This window comes from Carassius auratus, chromosome 9 (genome assembly GCF_003368295.1).
Source record: "Carassius auratus strain Wakin chromosome 9, ASM336829v1, whole genome shotgun sequence".
Classification (NCBI taxonomy): domain Eukaryota; kingdom Metazoa; phylum Chordata; class Actinopteri; order Cypriniformes; family Cyprinidae; genus Carassius; species Carassius auratus.
Window position 1 is genome coordinate 29,494,926 of NC_039251.1, and position 20,936 is coordinate 29,515,861.

The window sequence follows — 20,936 nt, forward strand, 5'->3', positions numbered from 1 at the left end:
CAACCAATACGCTCGTATAGGTCGTTTGTCCAAATCCCAGAAATACGACCCATCAGAGCGTATACTACAATTATGCCCCTATCGGCAAAATGTCGTTTTCATATTAATGTTTTGTACTCTTTTATTTGTACTCTGATTTGCATTTTGTGTAGCTCAGTTGGTAGATTATTGCGTTATACTTTGATATGTAATCATGCTATCATGGGTTCGATCTCAGGGAACGGACATGCACGAAAATGTATATGCTCAATAAATCATAATTTAGCATGATTTCTGTGAGGGTTAGGTTTAGGGTTGGGGTTAGGTGTGGTCATTCGAATGAATAAGCCACCTAGTAAAATATTTAGGAAATACTGTGAGATCGGTGTAAAAAGCCCACACTTTGCATTTAAATAAACGTGCTTTTTGATTGGTAATGACGTTATACGTAATTTCATGACAACAGATGCAATGCGACACGTCATTATTTTTACGCCCGCTAGAGGGTGCTTAACTTTAAAACGTAAATATAGGTCGTAATAAGGTGCTTGCACAAACGACCTATATGGTCGTTTTTTTGTTGGAGGATAGGCTCGTATTGGATATTTTCTTCAGAGAAAATTCATTTAATTTTTTTATTAAATAAAAAAAGTTAAAAAGATAAGTACATATTTGCTGCAGCAATGCCATTTCTACTTGTTTCTATAAATCTATTATTTATTTTATATTGCTGCAAATCGCAAGTGAAAGCTGTACCAGGTGGGCAACAGAGTAAGTTTACTTGGTCAGAAAAGCCATATGGAGACAGTTGTGCAATTCAAGCATCATAATGTATTAGCACTATGGTAAAATATTTGGTAAACAAAAAAAATAAACTCTTTAAAAATCTACCCCATAATCATGATTTGTCATAAAATTTCTTGGTGTTATACTGCCACCATTGTTGCTGGAATCTGCAGTGAATTGCACGTATAGGTAAGTTTTGTAAAAATGTAAGTACAGTCTATGTTGGGTTTTTCTCAACCAATGAATACAAGATTTTTTTTGCAGAAACTAATAGAATTAGTTTGTCTCTGTGGGTAAAGGATAAAGGACCAACAAGCTTAAGTCATTTAGTGTGTGTTTTAAAGCGTCATCATTCATGTGGAGTTAAAGAACAGGTTTGTTCAGGTGACAGATGGTGACCTAATATCGCTGCTTTTTATAAAATGATTTTATTAGCCTCAGCCTGCTAATTTCAGTAGCTGAGAGAATGCAAATGAGGTGGTGCAGATGTTTACAGAAAACCTGCATCTTTCCCTCTGCCAAAACTCCCCGCGAGCCCCTTTCACAGAGCTCAGCAGAAATGACCAGCACACAGAGCACCGAGCGAAGAAACCGCTGAAACAAAACACAAGCTATTACGCTCCCCCACTGGAAATATATATTTGTCGTATTCTTAAGGTCAGTGAATTCGGCCCTCTTTTTGCTCGCCGTCTTTCAAATTAAATCTGATTCCCAGCAGGCCTTGAGGCAGGAGCCTCTCTCAACCTGCCTTCTGACTCACGTCTCTCTGGGTCTCTTTCACAATCCCTGCGTGTCACTGTTTGTCATCTGTAAATGAAAATAGCATTACTCCACACGCTCTACTTTGGATGCAAAGAGACATTAGGTGTATTTGCAGAAATCCACAGCCTCATGGGCCAATGAAAGCTGCCTTTTTGTTCTCGCGTGTCCCCCTCCCCCTAATTTCCTCTTACTTCACACGCCAGGCTGTGAATAGGCCTTTATCTCTCTGTTCGCCGAGCTCTTATCGGCTAAAAAGAGGAAATCATGATTCCGATCCCCCCAGTTCCATTCTCTCCTCCTTTTTGTTAAATCTATCTGTCTTATAGCTGCCTCCTCTGTAATATATCCCCCAACTCTTGCGCTTCATGACTTTATTTCAGCGTTCGCTGCCTGAGGGATCTGTTTTGATGTTAATACTTTCATCAGAGGGATTCCGAGGCGATTTTTTGCTGCGCTTTGGTCACCCATGTATATCTCATAATATTAGTGCTCGGTATTAGCTCGACGACAACTTTAAAAATCTCCGGATGTGCCGGAAATGTAAACCGGAACCTCTGGGGGCAATTTCAATCAAACAAAGGAACGAGAAAGCTGAAAGACTGAAGTTCTGCTGTCTCGCCTGCTTTTTTTTTTTCTTTCCCCCTCTCTCTCCTTCCCGCTCGCCTTCGGTTCTGTCTCTCATCAAAGGTGAGAATTGTAATGTCTTTCTTCTTAACCTCGGGGGAAGAAACGGCCAGCCTTTCTCCTCAGTGGCAGAGCAGACATTATCTTCTTTTGAAAGCAAAGGTCAAGTGCAAATTTCAGTGCTAAAGTACTTAATGTTTTCTGGCATCCATTATTAAGAGGCTCAGACTCAGAGAGGGAAAGGGAATGAGACAAGTTGGTCACAATTAAAGCAGATTTGAGCAGCCGAAGATAATGATAGAAGAGCAGAGGAAGAGAGGGAGAGCTGTGGAAATAATATGATTATTGACCGACCGTGCCGTTGGAACTGACATCAACATCTGCTTTGGAATTAATAAGCGTTAATGCTGGAAACAGGATGTTGGAGCACACTAAACTCAAATCATGCAGCATATGCATCAGTCAAAAGCATGACAACACAAATACTGTCAAAACCATAGCGCCTTGGAAATTGCTTGGAAGTTGAATGCACCAAGTCCAGCCCAACTGCATCTTTTTTTTCTTTCTTTTTCGATAAGCCCTTTTATTTGGACGTATCTCACAATATGGTAAAGCAACTTCTATTTCATGCCAATTTTAAAGCAAAACATCTTCTTTTGTGTTTCAGGGAAGAAATAAAGTCTGAAATGACATTAGGGTGGGGTAAGCTATTTTTCATTTTGAATGAACGGTTTCAATAATGCAGCGCCTCAAGAAGCCGAAGACAAATAAAAACTTTGGAGATGATGACACTGCAGACAAAAGAAACAACTGCAAATAAGTAGAAAAGAGGAATCACTGTTTGAGAAAGTAAAGGACGGACTGTGATTTACAGTCCGCTGAAAGCTTCCCGCTCCAAGGTTTGTTTTATTGACACTGTTTTTGAGGACAGACATTCAAGCTCCATGCCCAGATAAAAGAGAAAATAAAATTAACGTGGAAAGGAACGCAAATATACTGATAAGGCCAAAGGATGAAAGGAGGATGTACAGTAGCTTGTTCAAAAGGCATGTTGTTACATACATTATGTGGATGCATATGTACTGTCCTCGGCATTATTTTTGTGTGTGTGTGTTTCTTGAACCTTAAAAGAAAGCCATCTGCATTGTGTTCATGCTTTGTCCTGCTTTCTATTTTTTGTCTATTTTATTTTTATTTTTTTTTGCCTGACGCAACAGGGTATGAGTAATTTAATTTAGCTATGCTTGGGTTTTCATCATCGATCTGTTAGCTGAGTGAATCCGACTGGTCAAGCGTGTGGCGGAAGAGGAAGTTCTACCTGATGAGCAGGAAGAGGGACAAATCTGTGCTTTAGCTCCACTTCACATTCACTTATTGACTTTTGACACAAACCTCCCATTTGAGTTCATGTAAAGCCTGCAATTGAGAATTTAGAATTTTCTGTATATCATTTATTCTATTTCCACCCCCCTTTTGTATCGATCCATTCAAGCCATTCATGTAGAGATTTCACTAACAGATCAACACAAGTAGAAATGTAGAAGGGGATGTGAAGAGTTTTTGGAAGCTACTTCAGTGTGGGAATGTATGAGCGAGTTAGTCCACATTGTGTGTGACATTTGACTGATCAGATATCACAAGAGTGACAGTGAACTGAGCCTTCCTCAATGAACTGACAGTTTAAAGGAGTGCTTCCTTTCTCACCATATCGCCCGATAAATTCTTCTCCATCACTTTTTCTATTGCCGTTTGCTGTCTCTGTGTTCCTATGTGAGTTTTGTGCAATACTGAGAGTAAGCGGATAAGAATGGCTGATTCATGTTTTATTATTATTATTATTATTATTATTATTATTATTATTATTATTATTATTATCTCTCTCAATAAATTAAAAGTTTTTGCTTAGAGTGATAGCAAAACCATGAACAAATTAAATAAAAAATATGATCATAACCAAATTTGTAACACATGCATCAAATTTAAATATATTTTAATTCATATTTGTACTGCTGTTTTCAGCTCTTCTGCAGTTAACCGCCGAATGCAGTCATATTTAATGCAAATTAACAAGAGTCACCAGGTAAAGTCTTCATGAGCCATCAACAAAGAAACTTCGTGATGAGGGACAAGAAATATTGTAAATATGTGATAAATATGCATAACAGGTGGGAGGAAATGGTTTGTTTTCATGAGTAAATCCACTGTTAAAAATGTTTGCAATCAGTCTAAAAGGAAAGGCATGGGACAAATTGCTACCTGAAGGCAGTGGCCTTTTTTTTTAAGCACAGGAAATGTGATTGTTTCATACAAATATAAAACGTGGGTTGAATGAACTGAATAATTGTTTCACTTTTGCATGCTGTTCAGGACAAACATTTTATTCACTAATCACTCACAATAAGTTCAACCAGGCAAATGTGTCGAGATAATGTACATTTTAATTATTTAAGCATAAAAATATCAGTAACACTTTATTTTAAGGTCTCTTATCTAGTTGTTTATTAGCATGCATATTACTAGAATATTAGCCATTTATTAGTACCAGAACTTATACATGACTTATATAAACTTAACAACTACCTTAGTAACTATTAATAAGTACACTAAGCAAATAAGAAATGTATTGAGGGAAAAGACGTAGTTAATCGTGAATAATTTCCCCCTATTCTAAAGTGTTCCCAAAATATCTTCATTTAACATTTAGCTTGTGTACATTTACTACTGATCATGGCAACAGTAATTCATCAAATGCTTATCAAAGAGCATAATAATCCAGATGTGCTTGTAGATGAGCACATCTTTTAACCTGATTCGCCCAATTCCTTCAGTGAATCAGGTGCAGATTATATTCAGTGAATTATCCTCATAATGTGGCGATGTGATTCCTAATGTATACACCGCTGCACATTTTACAGATTCTTTCAGTCATGCCACACGGGCCTCTGTTAGAATTATGTAGCAGGCATTGTCACCCATGTAATAATGAGCTGTGAAAGATCTCAAGAGCTGTGACCTGTGCGTAATATCATGTAACACTCATTTACCAACACGAAGAGTTCGAAGATCAACCATCAGGAGGGAAGAACTCAATGTGCTCGCTTATCTTTCAATGCTAATGAATGAATTACATTTAGTACGGGAAACGTCTAACAGATGAAAGGCTACTATAGGCCTTTAACAAACAATACAGATCATTACAGTTCAAATCTAAAATTAAAGATGATCTAAAGTTATATTTTATATTTATAATTAAATTATATTTGAAATGCATTGTGTCATTCACTCAGAACAAATCAGAAAAAAAAAATTATATGTTACATTTAGAGGTACAAAAAATACAATATGTGCATATTGATAACATTTAAACGTTCACATTAACACATATTCAGAGCTTAAGAAACATAACATATTCACAATCTCTCCCAAAAGCAGCCCAAACCGCATAAAACAGAATCCATGTCACATTAAACAGAATCTGAATCAAGTTGTATCACAGCGAAGATGAATCGTTACAATCGTAGCAGTAAAATCTGACTCAATATCCTATTACTGTGGTACAGATCTATTGAGATTTTCAAACATTGACTCCGCTGTATTCCCTGAAGTATACAGCACTTATTTACATTCCCAAACACTTTTCAACAGCACACAGAATCTGAGACACTCGAGACGCTCTCCTAAACAGCGCGCTCTCTAGTCGAGAAAGTACTGAGCTAGAGGAGTCCCCAAAGTCTCTCCAAGCATTTTAGAATTATGTTTAATTTAAGGGGCAACATCCTTTATTTATTTCTCTCGCTCACTTTTTCTATCTTTCTCTAGCTCTAACTGTCTCTCTCTATCAAGTCTCGCTGTTCTAAAGTCTTCTCCTCCAAAGGACTGATGAAGCCTGACTGTGACATCTGGGGAAATCAAACCACGGCATCCTATGGTAAAAGAACACACTTACACGCACACACATGAAAGCACACTGCTCTCAATCCGTGATTTCTCTCAACCCAACCCTAAATGCTCGAGGAGTCATATTGAGTTCTTTTTCTCCCAGGCTGATAGCATTCTCTGCAGGCTTCCAGGGAAACTAGATTACAGCATTAATGACAAAACTGTGGAATAGGTTTGACTAGAATCTGGTGGAGACCTGCACACATGAAAGCGCGTGTTTAAAATATATATACATAAGCACTTAAACATCCAAAAAAATCTTTAGGTTAGATTTTAAACAACACAGGTTCAACATAGGAAAAAGCCTCTACCAACATTTTTTGCAAAACATGCAAATGCATGCAGTTCACATGGCAGTAAAACACTTGTATTCCTTTTTACACTTATTATGATTACAGTGACAGATTATTGATTAAATCGGAGATTATATTGCATCAGGAAAACCAGCTCCCTTTTATGGCTTTTCTGATGCAGTACACTTTGCTCGATAACCCACCTGGTAAAGCATTCAAGTTTTAGCACCGCCGCTCACCATTGCATTTCCAAACTGCAAGAATAAATACAACAACCAATGTAATAAATTTTTTTTACAGATTTATATTGATCAGTTTCAGATAAAACTGAGCATGCTTTCAGCACCCCTCACTGGATATTTCACTTTAAAAGTGTGCTAAAATGTCCATAAAGTAATCTGATATCATTCAACATCTTTCAAAGAATTTCAACCTGGAAGATCAATCTTAAGAAACACTTGTTGTATCAACCTCGTACTTTGAAAACCCAACTTTTTTTTCCAGGTTATGAAAATAAGAAAACCAATCAATCAGATTGGAGCTTACTAGGTCAAGTGAAAGTGATTTCAGTTTTGTGTGCAGTAATTAGTAATATAACTGTATCATTATTTACTTCCTGAGGATGAGTAAATAAGTCATGTTTAGGTGAACTTTCACGCTTACAGTGATTTCTATAAATAACATTTCCCATATCCCCACAAACTCCTACCAGGTACAACAGCAAACCTCACATCTACACACACTCATGACCTTTGTAAATGAAAGCCTGTATGATGGAAATGGTCTGGAATCTCTCATGGAAGTGCTTACACTACGCTTGACCTATCGACATTCCGAATTTCCTCTCAGCGGAGCGTGACCTGATAGTCAGAGCACAAAGGCCAATGGTTTATGTCAGATCTACATTTCCCACAAAGCCAGTGAGAGAAGAACATCGCAAAATCTGAGCAGTTATATATGAAGTGTCTCTTTTAGCCCTCCGTCTGTGATTCCATCCTTCCCTTCCTGTTGTTTTCATATCTTTGTCGAAAATGTCAGCTGGGATGGGTCTTGCCGAGCAGAGTTGGTGTTTAATAAGCACCCTGATTCGCTCCCATCTGCTGGTGAATGGGATGATTCTGTTTGGGCTGCAGGGTACTGGACGTGCTTTTGATTTTGCAGTATCAATTGATAACTAGTGAGGAAGTTTGAGGGAGAGAATGATGAAAACAAAGAAAGGATTAAAGATTTTCTCTCCACTGAAATGGTGCTGATGATCAGCCGGGGGATTCAGAACCAGCCCTCATTTACTCTGACCTGGAATCCGAAGGATGATGTAACTAGCTATGTTATTACATAGTTACTACATAGTAACATATCACAAAGAAAGAATGCATAACAGAAAAATTGGTTACGGATCCTTATGCTAGTTTTGAGAACATATTCAATTAATCTTTTACTCTTTTAGCAACCGCAAAAAAGAAAGAAAGAAAATATATAAAATATATATAAAAAATAAATATGTATTTTCAAAATAATCACATAAAGTTGATTTACATAATGTATCACGCCCTTATCATTTAATATAAAAAACATACTTAATATATTTTCTTAATATATGTTTTAATAAAAAACGTTTTGACTTCTTACAATTTAATTTTACTGTAAACAATTAATTGCCTTTAAACAAACTTATATAAAAAAAAGAAAAAAATCAATTAGACCATAATAAAATGCACTTTAAATAAATGACATAGTCATTTCACTTTTTTAAGTGTATATTATAAGAAAATACATAGTAGTCAATTTATAAATGAGAAAACTTTAATCAGTTTGGACATTATGCAGTGTACAGTGCACTGTGGCAGAAGCACTGAAAAAGGAACATCATTGACTCCTACAAGACGAAAAGAGGTTGGTGTCAATAACATGCATTCATTACTCCTTTCATAATGTGGTAAATCTCAGTTTAAAATACTTTTTTAAACTTCAAGAAGTGGACAACAAGCATCAAAAAAGGTACCGGCATGCACCTCATGCCTCCAGCGAACTGCTAACATTCTAAACGCCGATCCCACATTTAATATGACATTTCAGATTGGATTTATAGCATATCAGCAGAAATTCCCAAGACTACCTAGTCAGAGTGAAAGAACGACTTTCCGATATCTAGCCCTTTGGCTTTGCATCCATATTGATTTCTTGGAGCAGATTTTAAATCATGTTTCTGTAGTGAACACGGGCCTGAGTGTACATACCCTACAGTGAGATTATTCAAATTTATCAAGATGAATTATTGACCAAGACTGAATCGTGGAACACTGGGGTCTGTCTGTGCTTCTGACCGATTCTTACAAAGACCGTTCTTCAAAATGCACATCAAGTTTTGTACGCATTACTGGCAGACTACAAAAATCGAATTCCAATAATTTAGCCAAACCAATCACAGCACTAAATATGATGTAAGAGTATGCTACGCACGTCAGATTCACACCAGTGTTTTGTGATAATATTCCTGTCTTTGTGTTTCAAGTCTTAACAGATCAGCATACTTGACCAAATTTACATTTCCAACTTTGGCTCCATTTGCTTAGCAACATGCTAATGTCATATCAAAAACTTTTTAAGGCAAGTCCACTCTTTAATAATATACTTTCCCAATGTTTACAGTCAAACAAGGAGAGCTCCTTTTCTGCTTTACTAGGGAAAGAGCAAAAATATCCAACACTAATGGCCAGCAGTGGCATTGGTTCAATTCATACACATATAATGTGTGGTCTAGTTAACATGCATCCACGTTATTTTTTATTTTTTGAAAAATGTCCTTCTTTCCCAGGTCAGCCACACATGCAAACTCATACATATGCAACATGAGCCTCTTCATAACCCAGGAACAGAACATTTTACCCACCGATAGAGATCTTCAAGTCAGCCAAGCTGAGAACGAAATCTTGTGAACTGAAATGGAATTACCATTTGCCTGCAACTCTGCCTCTAAAAGCAATTCCAATGCAACTCCTGCTGTGGAGCCAGCCGGTCTAGTTCTTGCTGTATTTGCTGCCAAGAGTTTGTACTTGCCCCATCTTAACTAATTATTTATTTTTTTCTCATTTAAGAATGAAAATTGTATTTGTTGTATTACCACTAGTCCTTCCAAAGTTATTCCTCAGTAAAACACAACAGATTAATCTAACACAGTAACATGCAACAAATAAGACTTGTGAATCCCTTGTGAAAAATAAGTATTAATAGTTACGAGTGTATTTCAAATCTTAAAAGAATATTTAAAAAACTGCATTGCAGATCATATAATATTATTAAAATAAAAAGTAATTATAAATTCACATAAATATATACTTAGGTGATACCTCAGTTGGTCAAAAATTGACTTTTAACTCTGCAAATTGCATTTAAAACAATTAAATTTAATTAAGTGTTTCCAAAACATCACATTCAGTTCATATTTAAGATTTTTTTTATGTATATTTCCATAAAGTACTAAGTATACTAAATTAAATCTTTCTCACAAGGGACAAACTAAAATGTTTAACAAGAAGCAAACAATTCTCAAATTCAGTAAATCTGCATTTACTCTTTTCTCATGTTTGGTAATTCTCCAACAGAGCTGCAGAACCTTTAGTTATTTCAGAGCCAAGAAAAGGAGCTTTAATATTCATCATATTCAGATATGTTCTGCTCGTCTAGTGGGTTTGTGCTGCCCATCCTCTTATTCTTTTATTTCTGGTCTCATCAAATGGTGCAGCTTAGCTTCTTTTTATACGGCTGACTCTCCTGCAGTTTCATTGGCCGTTTCCACACCTGCAGTGATTCTCTGCCGTGAGACTTCTGCTGCAAATTGCAACTGCTCCAGTTTTATATCCCTGTGGCACATCTCAATCCTCAGGTCCATCGCTATATACACTGTACAACACAAAACTAATCTGTTATAAACTAACATGTATTATTTACATTTACTGAGCAGGGTCTAGAAACTGACCCATTACTGTCGAAAAATACTCATAGATTAAGAAAACAAGGCCATCGATGCATTTTTTTTTTTTTTCAAAAGTCTCTTCAAAAAGTTTTTTTTTTCTCTTTTCTTTTTTTATGCATGAATAATTGCTTGAGAATTTGCTAAAAGGTTAGACACGGTATCCATAAAGGTACACTTTAAAAATGGTAACCTAAAAATGGTAACATCTAACTGGTTGTATTTGAGTCAAATATATTATTTAATATTGCTGAATAGACCTAAATACATTACTCCATATCAACAAAACTATATATATTTTTTTTAATTAGAAATAGTTCTAACAATTTACCATGTCCAAACTTATATTTTCATGGTGTTGGTATTGTCTCAGGAGCTTTGGGCTTGGTATTAACTCTGACTGGGACTCAAGAGAAACAAAAGAGGAAGAAAAAAAAAGGTACAAAAGCTGTCACTGGAGTTGTAATTTTTCTAAAGGTACACCATTGTAACTTAATTACTCCTAAAAGGTGCACATGAGTATCTTAAAGGTACATATTTGTACCTAAAATGTAGATATTAGTACCTAAATTGTACCTTTTTTACCCAGTGATAGCTTTTGTACCTTTTTTGATTAAACCTGCTCAGGACTAGGCAAGGACTTATGAAAAAGTTGGTCTTAACTACAACACTGGTTAGCATTTTGCTTGGTGGCACTGTATAAACAATTCTGATCTTTTTTGTGCAACTCCATTTCAGAAAATTGCTTTGGGGTGTTGAAAAACGTCAACATGTTTGGTTGGCTTTCTATAATTAAGTTGGAGAAGCTTCCTAAAGAGAATCTCTGGATGGATCTCTATATCAGTTTCAGGGGTTTTAAAGTGCTCATGTTGTGTTGCTTGAGGTAGCTGCTGGAAGTTTAAGTGACTAAAATGAGGTCAGTATAGACTAGGTGTGTAGAAGAACACCGTATAAATTTCAAAATGCGGCTGCAAACTGAATTCTGGAGCAGGTAATGTGTATCAGTGGTTAGAGGATGAGCATTATCAACAATATGCAAAGAGCTTTGCTTTGCCCTGTATCAGAAAAACAAACAAACCAAAAAGCATGGAAATCCCTCTAACACTGATTGCCCAGGTTTACTGACTACCATGAGAGAATCATAATGGACAACTATGAAATGAGTGCTTGTTGAGCAGATTTTAAATAGGAGAAGCTGTTTGGTTGTGCCTTGAAGCTTGGCAAAGCTTTGAGTGCGGCTATGATCACTGATCCAGAGAAAGATCAGAGCAGAGATTCGCTTGAATAACTGAAGGGAGTAAAATGGATTTACGTGGGTTGATGGTAGCAATTAAAACTAGTCCATGTTGTACAGGATGTTTTTGTTCAATAAATGGTCCAGAGGAGAGTAAAAAACGAGCGGATGCAAGATACAACACCATGGCCAAGGCTTCAAGGTCCAGCTTATACAAGGATGGAAGTACAGACACCAGGGGTACAAAGATAGTAAAGTTAAAGAGAACTGAAGCCACTGCGTGCTTGCAGAGGCACTATAACTATAACACTATAAGCTCTACCCAGGGACAAACCTGTAGGTGGGCAAACAGAAACGGTATGAGGACACAATGGGGATCAAGGGAAGGGATTGTAATAGGCACAATATTACTGGGAGATCAAGACTTTGGTGGCTATGAGCGTTGAGGGTCATTCAGGGATGAAAGACAAATCCAAACTCACTGGAAAAATGTGTCTGAAGCGAAATTTCTTCAAAAATAACACAACGTTGCTTCCAGTGTTGGGGGTTGGTGTGTAATCAGACTACATTTTTCAAGTAGCTAGCATTACTTTTACATTTACAACAAAATATCTGGTGTGAAAGGGCCTTTACAGTTGCCAAAAATATAATATTTTGTTGTTTTGTTAATCAAAAACAAATAAGCAAGCCTATCATAGGTGACAAAAAAAAAATAACTGAAAAAGTAACTGAATACCTTAATTAGTTACTTATATTGTATTGCAACACACTATTATAATGCGTTACTTTTAAAAGTAATTTTACCCAACACTAGTTGCTTATTTCACAATTGAAATGTCTTATGTACTCTACTACATTTGAAATAGTGTATTACCTATGTTAAACCATACCCTAAACCTAATTTGACAAAGATTATAAAACAAATCTGAGTTAAAAATAAAAAATTTTTTCATGAAACCATGCCATTATAGTCACTAAACAAGCTACTGTAGCACACACACACACAAAAAAACCTTTGGTTCCGTGAAGGATCTGTTTTTTTTTTTTTTTTTTTTTTTTGCAGGTAAAATTTTTTGCAGACTTGTGGGTAGGAGTAACGTGGGAAGGGCCTGTTCTTAGTCATCAGGTATGTCCACATTCACATTCAGACTCAGTATCACTGAAGCTAAGCAAACAAAAAACCGAAACAATCACTTGCAAAGGTCTCCGAAGTGTTTCGATGGACAGTGATATAACAACACACTAGGAACAACCTTGAAACATGAGATATGAACTTTAAGCTCTGTGCTCAGCATATAAACAAATATAGATGTCTGTGATATGCTCTCCTTTGTCTCTCAAGGTCAGGTATGTCCTTGATGAAGTAGGCCTGCACCAGAGGTCATGGATTCAGCACTGGAGCAAACGAATGGTCAGCACTACTGAAGGACAGCATACAGCCTCAATAATGGGAAACACTTGCCACTTTCAGTGTCTTTAAGATTTAGGTTTGTTTAATTCAATGTCCTTGTTCTAATTCGAAGTGGAAATTCCATCAAATGCCTGAAATACCGAAGTGTGATTCAAACATTGGTGTGAGTTTGGGGCAGGGCTACCATTTGGTCCTGTAGAGGCATTATCCTTAAGAACACTGATAATGACTCAACAAATTATAACTAATCTTAAATATTTGTTTAAAAAATATATATAAATACAAATATATTGCATAGTTCTAGCTAAAGATGCATTTCTTTTTTGTAAAAAATGATTTGTTTTAAATTGAAATTAGAAATTAATTTGCATATTATAGTAGTAGAATTAGACCTACTAATATATAATGTGTTATGCTTGCAGCAAATGTATGAGCACTTTTAGACCTTTTAGCTCTTTCCCCCCTGTTGCTCTTGCAATCCTAACACAGTAGGGAGAAAGACTTTTCATGTCTTGATAGTCTTGCTGTGCTCATTAAGAGTGTGCCCTGGTGAATTGTATTGTTTTTGACCAGACAGCTCTTTGTTTATTTTGTGTTATGACCCGATCAGCTCTAGTTGTTATTGTATCTCTCTGTGGCACTGGCACATCATTGTTCATTTTTGTTAATGAGTTAATTGTTAAAGGCAGTGCAGATCTCTTTGTCTCTGCTGCTTTTCTTCACTCAGATATTAAATATGTATGTAGTCCAATAAATAGATAAAAAGAAAGCATCAAAAATACTGAAGCTAAAAAAATACTAAAGATTACTAAACAGTTTTTTAGCTGTTGGTTAGTGCTATTCAGATGCCTGCATGGCCTTGCTAATGTCAGCTGAAAAGTTGTTTTGATTTCTCTTCAGGTGCAGCAAGTTTTTACATTTCGATAAAACACTTTTTCGTTGGACTTTATTGCACTAAAATGTTGTGTTGTGCACAATAAAAGCAGGAACATACAGTATACTGTTCAGAATGTACGATATTTAAAAGTGTAGTGTGTATTAAATGTGCTAAAATATTATCTGAAAGATAATTTATAGACTTGCTTAAATTCTTGCTTAAAAATAAGAGTCTTAAATTCATAAAAAATAATATATATATATATATATACATCTAAATGTAAATGTATCAAATGCTTTGGAATATAAACAGTGTTTGTATAGACGTGGAGAGAATTGTGTGTGAGAGTGAGAGAAGGGCAGCTGAAGTCACAGAGGACGGGGGGACAGTGGCTGAGAGCCAGATGTTGTCACAGACAGCTGCTTCCTAATGCAGGGATGGAGAATATGATGACACATGCAAAAGACAGTAGCGCTCGTTGCATTTCCCATCTCCTCATCATACCATTCAACATCATGTATTTCTGCTGCGCAAGAAGAGAAACCCTCACTTCTCCTATACAGCTATGGATGCAATATTATTCACAAACCTGTGCCACTTACACACCCACAAGAAGATATCCCACTGGAACTAAGAGAAATGTGATCTTCCGCACTATTTTTATGCACACACACACAATATCCAAGCGCTCAGCAGTGAATATCTGTATATAATGAGAAACAAAGCTACCATGAACAATAAGAGCAATAATAAGCCTAACATACCCATGCATCTCTGCCAATTAACATTGCTGCTACTATTTTTAACAATCCCATGGCAAATAAATGTCTAGTTAAATGAAAAAATATATATTATACGATTTTAAAGAAAGCAAATTCTTTGCCATATTAAAACATTGCATATATGTGTTCGTAACAACAACAAAGTCTATATGGTAAATACACCCATCACGTGCAAAATGCATTTTAACAATTAAAGTGCAAAAGCTGTTAATGTTTGTTTGCAGGCTTTAACTAATTCCCCTGTGGCACGAAGCGTACTTACCCATCCTGCTAATTGCAAACCATGCATAGTAATAATAAACTAAATTTGGAAAATCTCTCCATTATGTTACATTAGTTTCACAGTTTAAGGCAGCACCTGAGGAAATCAGTTATGATTACAGGACTTGAAGGCAAAATTTTGTTGGGGTGTGTGATTGTGTGATGTGTTTTTCGGTTTGTGCTAGTGTCCTGGAGTGAGAAAAAAACAGCTTATTACATCACATAATTAAAGCAAGCCCTGTGGCTATGCAACGGAAATCCCTGAGGTGCATTTGACATTATTTGATTGTATTGATTGAGACTGAAAAAGGAGCACATCAGACAGGCCTCAGCCCAGAGAGCAACAGCTTTGATACTAGTCTGCTGACGTTTTTTTTTTGAAATTTCCACTTCCACTGTTGACCATAATAATACTGAAGCGAACATATTCACTCCTATTAAAACTACAACTCTATTAAGAAAGCGCCTGTGACTCAGTTCTGGGAGGTGATGCTGAGCTTGGATGGCCTTCCTCAAAGCATTCATTAAATGGTTGCTAATAGCAACATGCAAGAGAATATCTATGCAGTGAAAGCCTACTCTAAATCATGTCTAACTTTTTCTCTGATGTTTAAAATAGTATGCATAGCAAACGCCAATAGTACAATCCAAAACTGAAATACAATGGTGCCTAATACACACTCGATATCCTACTGTGTATATATTAAACCCTCAATGTTCTCAGCACTAAAAAAAAAAAAAGAAAAAATAATAATAATACAAAAATAACCTACATTGTTACCATTGTTACCAATAACTGGTTTTATTCAAGTAAGACTTAGAAATTATTTTATTTACCAACACAACACATATGGTTTAAATCAGGTAAAAATGGCTCTTGAATGTAACAATTACAGGTTACTTTTATTGTATTGAATATCACTGTAACTTTAACACTACAATAGAATAGAATAGAATAGAATAGAATAGAATAGAATAGAATAGAATAGAATAGAATTCTTATGACCTTAGGCAATAACAGAACAAAATATTCCACTGCAATACTTCACAGCCTGACTTTTCTGCTCATGAAACATTCAGAAACAATATGGAACAAGAGAATATGCAACAGCATATTGTCTTATGCATAAGATGAAATATGCAACGGTGTATCGTACAGTCTTTGGAAGGGGTTTTGCATCCGTCACAACCTGTACGCAACTTCTGCATTTGTGATTGGGGCAGAGGAAGTTCTGTGTTTGGAAAAGTGGCGTTCTCTACAAGTCGACACCGACTTTTAACACTTTTTAAAGGGGGAAGTCATGGTACGATGGCATCTTTCATTTAACATTCATGGTTTGTGTAATATAGTAATACACAGAGAGCAGCAACTCTAAAACAACAGCAGGAGCTTCACGTTTAACACGACAAATTACGTTTTTTATTGTTATTATTATTATTATTTATTATTTTTTTAAGAAAAGGCTCTTACCGAATCTTAACACATGTGGCATCCCGTGAGAATATCCCACACACAGTAAGAGCAGCAACAGCCCAAGCCATCTCTGATGAGTTACCAGAGGAGAGCACATCTTCATGATGCCTGCGATACACTGCATGTCATTCCCCTGGATGGATCGTTAGATTCCCACTTATTTCTGCTTTGGAGGTGTTTTTGTCAGCGATGTGATCACGGCATGGTCACTGAGACAGAAGAGGACACTCCATATCAGCGATGCTCCGCATGTCCGTCTCACTGCGCAAAGGAGCAACCTTCCGACCGGGCGTCCATGTTAGAGATGGGGAATCCAGGAGAAATCCATGCACGGGTGGCCTGGAAGAGCAGAGCAATACGGGGATGAGTGATGAGAGCTAGTGTAGCGGATCGCTTAACGCACAGAAGGCAGAAGCGGCAGCGACGAGCGCAGGCTGCTCATGTAATGCTGTCTACTGCACTGCTGCACTCACACTGACGTCGAGCCGAGAGCAACGCGAGCGCAACACTGACCACTCACAACATCCATTTCCTACTCTAACATGCTTCACGTCTCAAAGCGAAAGCCGTGCGTGCATGGATGTAACATCTCTGTTCATAGATATCACGATCAGATGATGCTTAAGGAGCAGCCGTTTGTCCGTAAGCTCTCTGCTGTGCAGCCTACGCTGTCTTGTGTATTTCATACAGAAATATTTGTATTAGTGTTAATTATTTATTTATTTTTGCATAGTTTAAGAATCTAACAAATGACCGCAGTTACACTGGATGAAGACAAACACAAAACCCTACAACTTTCGTATAAATGTTGAAATCGCATAATTTTATTTATTCTTCCTACTACTGTTTTCTACTGCGATTACTTAGCAAATATAATAATAAATTAAAATAAATAAATAAACAAAACTTGTATTTATTACTATTATTATTATCAGTAGTAGTAGTATTACTATTATTTATTTTATTTTTTATTTATTTATTTTTTTACTTGGGGGGGGGTATCATCACTGCATATATATAGTATATATTCTGCTACAATAAAACTATGAAACTTGGTATTATTTTCTGTCAAAAAATTGAGATATCACGTCAATGATCGTGGTTTATTATTTTTATCATGATATTGTTCATGCACACCACAATAAATAATTAACAGCTAAAGCCTTATCGTTTTCTATGTTAAATTTATGTGATGACATGACAGAAAGTGTGTGCGTGTGTGTGCGCGCTTAAGTTCTTCTATTCTTCCCGTATTTGTTCCCGCGCTGTCCAAATACGAAGATTACAAAATAAGAACATATCGAAGATGATATCCGCAGCTTTACGTAGCTCTTTGTGCTCTGGGGGCCTTTGAAACCAGGAAAGGGCCTAATGAGGACGAACCCTGTGCAACTTAAATTAAATAGACCTCGATTGTGCCCCTACTTTCAAAATAGGTTTTAGATGTGCACTAGAATAGATTGCCTTGAGCTCTGAGAGCGCTGGTGGCTTTCAGCACCACGGACAGCGACGACAGAGGCTCCTCAAGCCACTACTGTATTTCATCAGTATCCGCATTCACGTCGCTTTATACGGAATCAGCTGCCATCACCTCACAGCTGCAGGAACACACACTCTTTTATCCTTTCGGATGGGCCATTAAGGATTTGTTTCCTGCAAGAAATGTCTGAGTATTGTATACAGGCCAATCACTAAAATACAAACGTAATGAATGCACCTATTGCGACTGTGTCAAATTGAGAGGTGTGTTCAGTTTTATTTTCTGCAACAAAAATTTTATAAATAAATAAATAAATAAAATTTGGGACGGATAATTAATGAATCTATGTTTAAAAGTGTATATATAGTAAAATTAATTGTACTTTATAATAGTAAATATGTGTTGTTGTTGTTTTTTATTTTTTTGACATCCAATGATCCGCTAACTAATCACTCTGGAAAATAATAAAATAATATACAGTATGAAAAGTCGTGTTTGATGTGTATATTCGTTGTTATAACCATGGTTTTGCTTTTGGATTTCTTTCACTTGTGCGGTGTATGTGCTTATCTGCTCAAACATCCAAAGATCGTTTTTAAAGTGTATCCTTTGAGACTAAAATAAAATGTCTCACCATAAGTGATGGCTCCCACAAAAGTAATTCAAGTGATGCTAAAAGACTCATCAACAGCAGTGACACACTATTTCCTGGCAAGGGCATATTTAATAACTTAGTGATGCTTCCTTCATCCTCTCAGAAGACATACGTGCATGTAGATTCAGAGAGAGGTGGGTGTGTGTGTGTGTGTGTGTGTGTGTGTGTGTGTGTGTGTGTGTGTGTGTGTGTGACAGAGATACCGTGTGAGGGGCGGTGCATTTTAAAAGAGGATCATATAGTCAAACCTGGGGTCTCAAAATTCTTTATTACCTCATAAGTCATTAATCATAACCACCTTTGTAATTAAGGTGAAAAAAGTATCATAAGACCACATACATACATACATATATATATTTTTTTTTATTCATTCATTTATTTTTTTTTATTTTTTATTTTGCCAAGGACAATAATAGTTGAATATAATTGTTGCCTCAGTTATTGTTTATGGTTTAAAAATAAGCACATGCAGCAGTCTGATCAATTGAACTGTTCCGTCCCAGCTGTGAAATCTAAGTTAACTTTAGTCGTTTCAACGTCTAAATTCGATATCAATTTAAAAGCAACGTGACAGCCGTTAAAATGTGGTGATGGTGAAGATAAATGTCCTTACCTCGGTTGTTGAGAGCAGCTCGGGCTGATGAAGTGTGAGTACAGTGGGAGCAGTAGTTCATGTGTTCAGATGGAGGAGCCGCTCGGCTCTGTGGAGGAGACACGCCTCCTGTCGGTCGAACACAACTCCCCGCTTAAAGACACACAGCTTGCGCTGCGCTATCATTCAAAATAAATGCGTTTAATCGATATATGCTTCGAGTATATCATTTGAAACATTCATAAAGCAAGGTAACGAGGTGACGCTGGATTTAACGTATGCTTTCAGCTGCCATTTCACATTAATCGCGTGCTGTAAGTGATAGGAGACGGCAAACGAGAAATAAATAAATATTCTCAACATTTTCAACCATGAGCTGCTGCTATATTTAAACTTATCAACACTGTAGGATGGAATTTTGGTGATTGTATATTTTACAATTCTTGACTGGTATGAAAATAAAGTTAAGGAGAGTTATTATAATATATATATATATTATATTATTCTTTCTTGAATCTTGTTTAATATTAAAGCCATTTCATAATATTTAATATATTTCCATACATAAATATGTATATGTGTATTTTTTTTACTTGAAAAAAAAAGTTCAATAATAATAATAATAAACAATATTTTCAGCAAAATCATGTTTATCATAATTTAAAGTATGAAATAATCTATTTTAAATGCTAACTTTAAGTAGTTACCGGGCTTTTAAACTCTTTTTTTTTTTTTTTCATATGGGTATGCATTTAAGCAGTATGCATTTGCCTCCAATGCTACAGAAAGCTATTGAATCATTATTGACCAGGATGGTATGAATATATATAATTTAACGATTATGAAATGTAAATCATGAAATTGTTGTTGAACTTGCAAAGGCATGTATTATATAATGATTGACTCGAGGCCTCAAGGAATTCCAGTGTGGTTTTATTGTGTTGCCTTGTTCACTTGTCCGTTCTTCCATCCGTGTGTTGTCTGGCATTCATATTGCCTACTTGCACCACATATATCTGATGTCAGTTCATATCCACAAAAGAAAAGAAAAACAACATTCTTTGTCATCTTTGACTAAGACAAGACACAAATCATCTTGTCCCTGACTCTAAGTCTTGAATGAGAGTTTGACCAGGCTGCTCTCGTAGACTGTGTGATCAGGGGTATGGCCCAAATAATGAGATTGCTTCTTCTTGTGAACTGCATTTGAAATAGCCATGACAGCTCTGGGGGTCTTCTAAAGGACACATTCACTATAGTCTCAGCTTTCTTTCTCTTTTGTGCGTGCGGCTGTGTTATGAGACTCTGACTTCATATGGATGAAAAAGAAAGAAAGAAAGAAAGAAAGAAAGAAAGAAAGAAAGATAGACAGAAAGAAACAATGAGAGGAAGTGATAGAAGCAAGGCGTCTCATTGCTTTTCACTTCTCTCTTTAATTACAACCAGTCTACCATATCGGAGAGGAAATTAATTATTCACCTTATCTGCCACGGAAAGAAATACACATCTAAAGACACACACCGCCAGTGTAACAAACAATAAGACATATAGAACACAATGACATAAATAAGCAACCAAAACACTGCAATAATCGTGCACTTATGAATAGAATATATATAGTGTGTAGCGAGAAAGGGAGAGAGAGTGTGCTGCCAAAACGATTAATCGCAATTAATTGCATACAAAATAAAAGTCTGTGCTTACAGCTTATATATATACACACACACACACACACACACACACACACACACACACATCTATACATTAAGATATATATGTATCCTGTAAAACTATCAAATTATCCGAATACAATGAAT

General features: G+C 36.3%; 1 protein-coding gene across 3 annotated transcripts in view; it reads right to left on the reverse strand.

The window, feature by feature from the left end:
* Nucleotides 1–19,223, reverse strand: part of grik2 (glutamate receptor, ionotropic, kainate 2) — a 182,297-nt gene extending 163,074 nt beyond the window's left edge. For 2 of the 3 annotated variants that reach the window (XM_026272436.1, XM_026272438.1), the window contains exons 1-2: nt 19,141–19,223; nt 16,390–16,731 (exon numbers count right to left, since the gene is read on the reverse strand). In XM_026272436.1, the coding sequence (XP_026128221.1) occupies nt 16,390–16,516 (127 nt within the window). In that variant the 5' untranslated portion in view covers nt 16,517–16,731; nt 19,141–19,223. Of the gene's footprint in view, nt 1–16,389; nt 17,132–19,140 lie in introns of those variants that run through there. The other variant, XM_026272437.1, reaches the window with a different exon arrangement.
* Nucleotides 19,224–20,936: the final 1,713 nt, after the last annotated feature.